This window comes from Herpailurus yagouaroundi, unplaced genomic scaffold (genome assembly GCF_014898765.1).
Source record: "Herpailurus yagouaroundi ecotype Mexico unplaced genomic scaffold, PumYag 215, whole genome shotgun sequence".
Lineage (NCBI taxonomy): Eukaryota > Metazoa > Chordata > Mammalia > Carnivora > Felidae > Herpailurus > Herpailurus yagouaroundi.
Window position 1 is genome coordinate 11,086,144 of NW_024412446.1, and position 10,663 is coordinate 11,096,806.

At 40.8% G+C, this 10,663-nt stretch overlaps 1 protein-coding gene across 1 annotated transcript; it reads right to left on the bottom strand.

Annotated features, from left to right (window-relative positions):
* Positions 1 to 7,717: 7,717 nt before the first annotated feature.
* On the bottom strand, positions 7,718 to 8,665 carry LOC121017386 (olfactory receptor 3A1-like). Its single transcript, XM_040455620.1, has one exon. It carries the CDS (start codon positions 8,663 to 8,665, stop codon positions 7,718 to 7,720), a length of 948 nt encoding a protein of 315 aa, XP_040311554.1.
* Positions 8,666 to 10,663: the final 1,998 nt, after the last annotated feature.

The window sequence follows — 10,663 nt, forward strand, 5'->3', positions numbered from 1 at the left end:
CATGAAGGCATGTCTTTCTCCTGAAATTCTCTCTGAATCTATATCTGATCCATTCTCATGGCTCAAAAACCCACTCTCATGTTTGCTGTGGTTTGTGCCCTTGCCGATCCCAAAGTCTTGACTTGCAGGCTGAAGTAGCTCAGGTTCAAACAAGTGTCTTGGTTGGATCATGGCCACAGTCAGAAGTTGCCCCCAATTTCCCTCTTTATTTCAATCCATGTCACCAGATTGCAAATTCTGTGACTTCCTATATCCCCACCTTTGCTGTTGCTACTTTCTCTCTATAGACTATCCTTCTTCCATTGTCACGTGCTCAAAGTCTTCAAGACTCAGCTCAAATACTACCTCTTCCAGAAATACCTTCCTGATCTGTGCCCATTTTAAAGTGATATTTACATCTTCAACATTCCCACCACACTTTAATTATATTCCACATGGCACTTACCACTGTGCCTTCTGGCATAATCATTTAGTGATTTAGTGCAGCTCCCTCAGTCCAATTTAAGCATGAGATTCATATCTGAATTTAGGAACTATATGCATAAACTTATTTTAGTTATGCACCATTTTATACATGAATGAATAACTGCATTCATTGACAAATAGGCTTTCTGACAAAGAGGGCATCTTTGTGGGCTATAGTAGTGATGAAAGGGTTTCTGGAAAAGTGGGAATTTTCCTAGACTTTGAAGGATTGGTATGATTTGGTTGAGGTAGAGTCAAGTGAAAGGCACAAGGGACTGTTGTAGGGATGACTCCTCCACTCATCTAGATGGGGCATGCAGTGCATGTAGCAATCTGCATACTGGCATACAGCTTTTTATATAAACTTCCAACATAGTTTCCACAATCGGAAGAAATATTCCTCAAAAACAAGTAAGTCATGAGCCAGAATATTATGTTCCCCTAGTAGCTTCTGTCTAGCCCTCAATCGATGAGGCATGAAACTTACACAAGATTTCCTAAATTCTGGGTTGTTCACCAGATTATTGATCTGGGGTGTCTGTGGCTAATGAAATCACAAGAGTGATAACCGATGAGGAAGCCCTTCCGGATTGCCATTCTTGGGGGTTCATATGAGTCCTAGACTTCCCTCATGCTGTGAGAACTCCCTGCTCTGAGGTCCCAGTAGGGCCTCCATGTACTAGCGGTGGTCTCAGTAATCTAGGTGAGGCTGTCCAGCAAGGATTGGTTCTGGGCAGGGAAGTTGAACACTGAATCTCAACCCACTCATCCTTAACAGTCAGGAAAAAAACAAAAAAGCTTCATCTAGGAAAGAGGGAATTGGTAAAGATGCCTAGAAGAGGAGCCTCAATCTCTGGTTCATAGTCCCAGCTCTTTCACTCACCTGATATGTCATCCTGAGCATGTCTCTCTTAGTTTTGTTTTTGAGACTTTGGTTGCTGTGCCTGTAAAACCAGGAGGTTTGACTTACTGAGTAACAAATAAATTTCCTTCCATTTTACACAAGAGCGGAGGGAGGATCATGGGAAAAGTCACCTGTTACCGCACAGAGACCAGTGAGGTTGCATGGGAAGGGATGTAAAGGGAGTGAGAATCTGCACAAACTCAGTCAGCAACTCTGGGGGAATATATATGGAAATGAGATTAAAAGAGGTAGAGGCCATCTCTGTCATGGGACTTCTCCACCACAGGGTAATCCTCTTGTGTCCTTAAAATTGCCCAAGAGTGGGGAGGAGCAGGTGGGGCGAGCTAAGTAAATACAAGTCTTAATAAATAGGACAGCGTTAAAGCAGTGGTGCCTCATGCATCTGTGGTGATTTAGAATCTCTCCAAACATCTCCATCCCCCATATTGATCTATGGGGGTAAATGGGATGGTTATCCTAAGAACTCCACTTAACAGAAGGGGACATAGGGGAGGTCTTTGCTTTCTCAAGGTCATCCAGGGAACTAGACACGGAGCCAGCACCGAATCTGGGTCCCCAGCCCAAGGGTTTACCTCTTCCACTTGTCTGGTCCAAACAGGACTTGGGGGCAGATACAAGCTGACTCCTAACCTGAGATGAGGAGGAAGCCCAAGAGAGGAGGCAAAAACTGGAGGTGCCCTTTCCCACTTCAAATTCTTAATGAATCCTCAGGAACAAAGTACATCCCCCCCTCGCCCCCGCAAAGGCCCCTGGGGCCTTGTTAGCGAGGGCCACAGACACTGTGTCTTGGGAGTCCCAAAATGATCCTGAGAGAGGTAGTTGAAGCAGTGTGCTGTGCTGTGCTGGAAGGGACCAGGGGACCCCTGGGAAGGGTGCTCCCACCATCACTACCTGGGTTAGGCCTTTAGAAGATGAGAATTTAGTGATAGAGATGATGAGAGAGGAAATTGGAGAGGTTGTATAGTGTAACCCTTGGACTCTTGTGTCTTCCTCCTCAATAATTCACCCAAGTCCATGGGATAGCGTACTCTCTTTGGGAATCCTGCCGCACTTTGTAGACAGATAGACCTGCTCTTCCAGCTATTAGCAACTACTGAGACCCTATGGACTCCAGTTTCCTTTTTTGAAGAATGAGAGTAATATCCTCTCAAAAGGTTGTTGGGAAGACTAAATGAAATAACACGTATAGAGTTCCTAGTAGGAGACTACCAGTGTTGCTATTAATATAATAATAATTGATAATATGTACATGACCCCACACCATAACATTTATATGCACTAAATCCCAATCAACCCTTACAACGATTTCATGAGGTAGAAATCATTACTATTCCCATTTTAGAGACAAATAATTGAGGTTCAGGGTGACTCAGTAATTTGCCGAAGGCCACACACTCAGGGCTTTGAGGGGTTGGGGCTCAAACTTGAATTTGTCTAATTCCAAAGCACGTGATCTCAACAATTATGCTATGTGATTGACTCCTCCACCCCTGTCTAATTAACCCCTTTCCTCCAAACGATATACTTGTTTATCCTGTTGTTTGTGACCAATATGGCTTCTAATTCACCATGAATTATGCCCCAGGATGAGCCTAAGGCATCCTACTCTCAGTGATAGTGGCCTCTGCACCACCCAATAGCCTGGTGCACAGAACTGGGATCGACTTCAGCTGCTGCCTCCAGTACAACCCTCTTGCTCTCCAATTATATCTGCTACTTATTCTCACTGCAAAGAATTATGACCTTAACTCATTGGTCTTATGAGGAGCTGACCTTCCAGAGTTAGGCTTGCGTTGTTGTCTTAATGATTGAACATACGAATGTTAAGGCTTTTCATCATTCAGTAACATTTTTCTAAAGATAAGTGAAAACTATATTGAACTGGAGCTCTAGAAGTTGTTCAGAGATCATGGGAAAGGAGTAATACTTAAAGGATAGTGCCTATGAGTTTATTTATAAAAAATATATTTGAAAACACAAAACTATTGAACTTCCGATTGTTGGAAGACATCAGAAACAAAAATGAAAGAAAAATGGTAAATTGGAATACTGTGTAGAATTATCTGTAAAATATATGGCCAAAGATACCAAATACGTAAAGAGTTCCCACAGATCAATTAAAAAATTAACAATTCAGTAGAAAAAGAAGCAAAGGACATAAAAAAACAATTTTCAGGAAGCTGTGAGATTAGCCAGGTGGCAGGCAGGATAGGAGGTCTCATGCTCATCTCCAGGAGCTCCATCACTGTTGTGTTCAGTTCTCTGAAGACCACAGTGCCTTGCCATTTACAAAATAGGAGCTGCCACTGCTCAGTACCCCACACACGAGGTCCCAAGTCACAGCTTTGACCCACGATCACCAAGCCAAGCTGCACTGCTGTGTGACCACATTCTGGCTCCTAAGCAGAAAGTTTGACCTGCCATCACCAGGGAGTCCTGCCATTGCCCTGTGCTCTGCAACCTAAGCCCTAAGCCAGGGCTCTGACATTCCATCACAGGGGCTCTGGTTTGCCTCCCAACCCCTAGGTCCTAGTCTCAGCAGAGACTCACCGTCACCAGGTTGCCTTGCTGCAGCTCTCTGCCCTACTTCCGGTGTCTTGACTCAGGGCTTTGATCCACCATCACCAGGGCTGTGCTGTTGCTGCTCTACACTCTGGGGTCTTGAGTTGGAGTTTTCGCCCCAACTGCTGCTGCACCCTGCCACCTAGGCCCAAGCTACCATTACCTCTTGTCATCCCTGGGCCAGCCACTGTAGCATTTCCCCTCCCACTTAGAGCCTAAGTCACTATGGTAAGCCCCAGAAACCCAGACCCCAGTTCCATGGGATACCTGCACATGTTCACATGTCAGACACCGACACCACCACCATAGCAAGTGCACCTGAACCCCAGGACCCTGACTCTGTGGCCACTGTGGGTGCCAGCCCACTAGACCTGGGGCCGAGAGGGGTCCCCTCAGGTAGAGCTTACCCCCATGGGCAAAATAGGAGAACAGGAGAATGCCAGCAGCTTTCACCACCAAGGACCCCAATAGCCCTAGCCATCACTGTTTGGGCCACCAAAGACCCCTGTGGTCTTTGCCAAGGTTGACCTCAGCTGAGGGAGCTACAATCAAATTAAAAAGCATCTACAAAGCAAAGGAAGCCATCAATAAACTGAAAAAGCAACCTATGACATGGCAGAAAATATTTACAAGCCATGTATCTGATAGAGGGTCTTTATGTATCCAAAATACATAAAGAACTCATTCAGCACAATAAAACAATCCATTTTAAAAATGGGCAAAGGACCTGAATAGACATTTTTCCAAAGAGACATCCAAGTGACCAACAGGTACTTGAAAAGGTGTTCAACATCACTAATAATCAGCACATCAAAACTATCATGAGATATCACCTCATACCTGTCAGTATGGCAATTATTAAAGACCAAAGGCAGTAAGTGTTGATGAGGATATGGAGGAAAAACAAACAAACAAACCTTGTGCACTATTTGTGGGAATGCAACCTGGTGCAGCCACTATGGAAAACAGTATGGAAGTTCCTCAAAAAATTAAATATAGAACTACCCTACGATCTTGCAATCTCACTTCTGATTATAGATCTGAAGTAAATGAAATCAACTATCTCAAAGAGATATCTGTACTTCCATGTTAATTGCAGTGTTATTCACAATAGTCAAGATATAGAAATAGCCTAAAGTCCTTTGATAGATGTTTAGATAAAGAAAATATGATATATAGATAGATACTGATACACACGCACACACGCGCGCGCACACACACACACACGCACACACTAGAACTCCTGTAGTGACAGTGAGGATGGGGTTTGATGGCATTATGCTAAGTGACATAAGCCAGCCAGAGAAAGACAAATTTGGTGTGGTATCATGTGTATGTGGAATCTTAAAAAAAAAAAAAAAAGCCAACTTCATAGAAACAGACACTAGAATGGTGGTTGTGGTTGCCAGGGACTGGGGGAGAGGACAAAATGGGGAGATGTAGGGCAAAGGGTACAAGTCTTCAGTTATAGGATGAATAAGTTCTGAGAATCTAATGTGCAGCATGGTGAATATAGTTGATAATATGCAACTGTATACTTGAAACTGGCTGAATAGACATTAAACATTCTCACCACACACACACACACACACACACACATAGGAGAATTAGCTATGTGAAATAAAGGATGTGTTAATTATCTTGTTCTTGGTAATCATTTCATAATGTGTGCATATATCTATCTATATACCTATATCTATATGTATCTATATCTATATATCTCTATATATCATCACGTTGTACACTTTAATATATACAATTATATTTGTCAATTATTTCTCAATAAACTTTGGAAAAAATTAATTCCCAGTGAAGAAATACTAATAATTATATTAGCCCAGGCCTCCATAACAAAATACCATAGATTGGGGGGTTTAAAAAACAAAATTTATTTTCTGACAGTTCTGGAGGCTAGAAGTCCAAGATCAGGTGCCAGCACAGCCAGGTTCTGGTGGAGCTCTCTCTGGCTAGCAGATGGCTGTCTTCTCACTTTGTCTTCACATGGAATGGCACTTCCTCTCTTCTAGACCACAGGCCAGCAGGTTAGGGCTCCAACCTAATGTAACCTTAACTACTTCCTGAAATACCTCATTAATACTTCCTAATTAATCTCATGTAGCCTTAATTATTTCATAAAGACCCTATCCCATATACAGTCACATTGGGGGTTAAGGGCTTTAGCACATGAATTTTGGTGGGATACAATTCAGTCCATATCATGGATAACAAACATTTGAAAATGTATTCAACCTTATGTGATGTCAAAGAAACGCATGTTAAAATAATAATTAATATTTTACAACCATTATAATGTCAAAAATTAGAAGTATTTGTTTCTATTGGGGCGCCTGAGTGGTTCAGTTTATAAAGCATCCAACTCTTCATTTCAGCTTAGGTCATGATCTCATGGTTTGTGAGATGGAGCCCCGTGTTGGGCTCTGTGCTGACAGCATGGAGCCTGCTTGGGATTCTCTCTCTTCCTCTCTCTCTGCCCCTCCCCCCTCTCTTTCTCTCTTACTGTCACTCAAAATAAATAAATAAATATTAAAAAATAATTTATTTATAATAGTTACTGTTAAAGCTGTAGGAGGCAAGCAGTTTCACCCATTATTGTAACAGTAAAAGAGTGAATTTTTGTGGGATAAGAGGGAAATATATATTTAAAAATCTAAGTTTTTATATTTTTCAATGCAGAGATCTTATTAATTAGAACTTATGAAAATGCTTGCAAGATAATAAAAACACATCTTTGAAGAATATTATTGCTCATATTGGAGTAAATCTAGAAATAGTTAAACTCCATCAAAAGGAATATTGTTAAGCAAATTATGGTTAATTAATAAATTAGCACTAGGCAATTATTAAAATAGAGGAGGTAAGTTTCTAGATATTTTGCCAGATAATAAAGTCTACCGTAATGTTTAACAAAAAGACATGGTACAAGATGCCCCTATAGATATGACATAGATATAAACATGTTTTTATATGTATAAAAAATTAGAAGGGAAGCACCAAATTCTTAACAGTGGTTTCTTCTTGAAAATTGAATTATGAAGGGTCTGGACAGAGAGGGTGAAGATTTGATTTTCACTTTTCATTGGTAAAATTGTGTTTTGTTTTCATTTTTATAAACATAATTTCTAATGGGAAATTTAAAATCAATGATATTTATTTAAAATATTTATTTAAAATTTTTAAAATTTAAAATCAAATGGTATTTCCATTTCAGAAAAAAAAAAAAGAAGTCCCAAAGGAAGTATAACTCCTCCACTGCTAAATACCTCAGAATCTTGCAATGCAGACAGGGTACTCAGTGTCTCAAATTATACTGTACTGGGTCCAGAACCTTGTGTGGGATCCTTGTGTCAAAGCACGTTGGGGGAGCTATTTCAGGGGAATCCAGAGAGGAGGGTGTACTAATATTTGGTACCAAGCTGTGACTTTCCATATTCTAGTTTGGAAAGAATCTTTGCTGGTGTATTGTTGGGGAACTCAGCCAAAAATAAACAAAAGGTCCTGCCTGTAGGACCATGAGTCTCTCAGGATACAGAGCTTCCTGGGTTCCACCTCCATCTGGAGTGGGAAGAGTAGCTAGGCCCAAAAGGCAACTAGTCAAGGATTCTGGTTTACAGAACCCACACACACATCATCAGGGAGAGCCTCCCTGGGGAGCAAGGAGTCTCACTTCATAACAAAAGTCATCTTGCTCAAAGATCTAAGAGAGACAGGAAACACTTCCTGTGGTTCTACCCTCCTGATACACTTTTATGCAAGGGCTCGCTTCCCCGTGAGCACCTGCCACAGAGCCCCCTGTACATCAGGGTTCCGAAGGCTGTAGATGAGTGGGTTCAGCATGGGGCTGATGACAGTGTTGAGGATGCCAATCCCTTTGTCTTTGTCTGAAGCTTCCACTGAGCCCAGCCTCATGTAGCTGAAGACACCTGTCCCATAGAATATGCCAACCACAGTGAGGTGAGAACCACATGTGGAGAAGGCTTTCTTCCTGCCCTCAGCAGAACGGATTCGTAGGACTGCAGCTGCCACATGGATGTAGGAGGTGACAATGAGAATCACAGGTGCACCTGCCATGAGGATACCCAGACCAAAGAGTAGCAGCTCATTGAGTTGGGTGCTGGAGCAGGAGAGCTGGAAGAGCTGTGGGAGGTCACAGTAGAAGTGATTGATCACATTGGGACCACAGAAGTTCAGGGTGGATATGGCTACTGTGTGGGTCAGTGCATTAGTGAAAGCTAAAGCCCAGGACACAGCCACCAATATCCTCTGGACTGTCTGGCTCATTCGGGTGCTGTAGGTGAGGGGCTGGCAGATGGCCAGGAATCGGTCATAGGCCATGGCTGTCAACAGGAAGCAGTCCACACCAGCCAACTGATGAAAGAAGAAAAGCTGTGTGAGGCAGGCTCCATAAGGAACAGTATGCTTGTGGGACAGGAGACGAGCCAACATTGAAGGAACAGTAACGGTGATACACCCAACGTCCAGCACCGATAGGTTCCCTAGGAAGAAGTACATGGGGGTGTGGAGTTTGGTCTCCACCAAGATGGCGGCCAGAATGCTGAGGTTGCCCCCAACAGTGAGCAGGTAGGCTAAGAGGAAGACTACAAAGACAACTGGCCGTAGCCCTGGTGTCTCCACTAAGCCCAGCAGGATGAACTCAGTAACAGCTGTTCCATTGGTCCTGGATTCTGGGTCCATGTGTCCCTGAAAGGGATCAATCTTCCTAATTTAGTTATTCAAGAAAAATACACGGACTCACTCTCAAATGCCAAGCCCCAGGGTAAATTCCCACATGTCTCTAGTGGGTATTTTCCCACTCCTCAGGCCACACATCTCTCATTAACGCTCAGTCTTCACCTCAATGTCCTCACCCAAGTTCCAGGTGAGTTACACAACTACCTTGGTATCCCCCCTCCTTATAAGAGATCTATAAATCCTTTCTTCCAGTGTTCCCTAGAATCAGGGAATGAGGTCCTTCTACCATCAACCTGTATAAGGAGATTTGGAGAAATATCATGCTAAAAGTGAAAGTGAATAGCTAGTAAAAAATAGAAACAGCAGAAGAATTGAGCATAAGTCCTTATAAAGTGATCAAAAGTCCTTACAAAGGAATAAATATATATCAAATGAGCAAGAAAATTGTCAAGATACACAAAAGTAGGAATTGTAAAGACAACATAACCAGAGGCCAAAAATAAATAAAATAACCTTGGTATACTATCTGCTCCTAAATTTCAACAATCAATTCAAGAACAGTCCCCAAACCAAATAAACCAGCTACGATTGAAAAAAAAAAAAAAAAAAAAGGAAAAAAAATAGGCAGTAATGTGCTTCCATGTGTAGGCACTAGGCTCCTATACCTTACATACAAATTATTTTAAACTATCAATGTAAATATAATTTTCATGTAATATAAATTTTCTTAGCTTATAAAAGATGAAAGCCTTCCAATTCATTTTTTAAAGTTAGCAAAGTCTGATACTCAAATGTAATGATAATAGCAAGAAAATGGAATTATCCTACACTATTCCCATTTGATAACATGTGTGCAGAAATCCTAAGTACAAGAAATGAAAGCCACCATTACCTAATAGATTTTATAGGAGAGGATGATTTCATATTAGTAAATCTATTAATATACTTAGCAAACTTGTTGGGCTTAAAAGGAGGAAAATTTTCCAAAGGACAATTCATAAATGTCTACATACATACTTAAAGAAAAAAGAAAAAAAACACCTGCTTGTAGTTACTTTAAGTGGAAGAACACCACTTTATGAGATAGGCCATATCCACTACAAATGGTTCATAATGGTGAAATAGTAGTGACATTTCTATTAAAATCAGACACGGTGGGGGGTGGGGTAGGGAAGGGAGTTGTGGAGACTGAATGGCTCAGTTGGTTGAGTGTCTGACTTTGGTTCAGGTCATGATCTCATATCCATGGGTTCAAGTCCTGCATCAGGCTGTGTGCTGACAGCTCAGAACCTGGAGCCTGCTTTGGATTCTGTGTCTCCCTCCCTCTGCCCCTCCCCTGCTCACACTCTGTCTCTCAAAAAATAAAATAAAACATTAAAAAAAATTGTTTTTAATCAGGCACAGGGAAAGCAATGGCCTTTGTTACTTCAGGTATTTCTCATTACTCTAAACATTTTTAGGCAAAGAGAAACAAAGTGCTTAAATAATGGAAACAAGAAAGAAAAGGATAAATTGAAAATAATAAAATTGTCTAAATAGAAAACTCAAGAGAGGATAAAAAACTGGTAAACTCTTAGAATTATTAAGATATTAGCAAATTACGTAAAAAATAATTAAGCACAAGTCACTATATTCCTTATATGCCAACAATAATTAGCTGTAAAACCCAAAGTCCCAATCATAAGGTGAAATCTTATACTATAAATTATAATATAATATAATATAATATAATATAATATAATATATATAATATAATATATATTATTATATATAATATAATATATATTGTAAATATATAAATATATAAATTTATACCTGAGTCATATATGTAGGCACCTAAAAAATGGCCCAAAATAAACATTGCTCAGTTCCACTGACTGTTAGGAATATGGGAGAATTTTAATCACTCTTTCCACTTTTCTCTTGCTTCCAAATGATCTACAACAAATCTGATAACTTTTATAACAATAAATATATTTTTTAATGACCTGCTTTCTCCAG

Coding starts and splice junctions, on each gene's coding strand:
- LOC121017386 (XM_040455620.1), bottom strand. CDS start 8,665: ATGGACCCAGAATCCAGGACCAATGGAACAGCTGTTACTGAGTTCATC.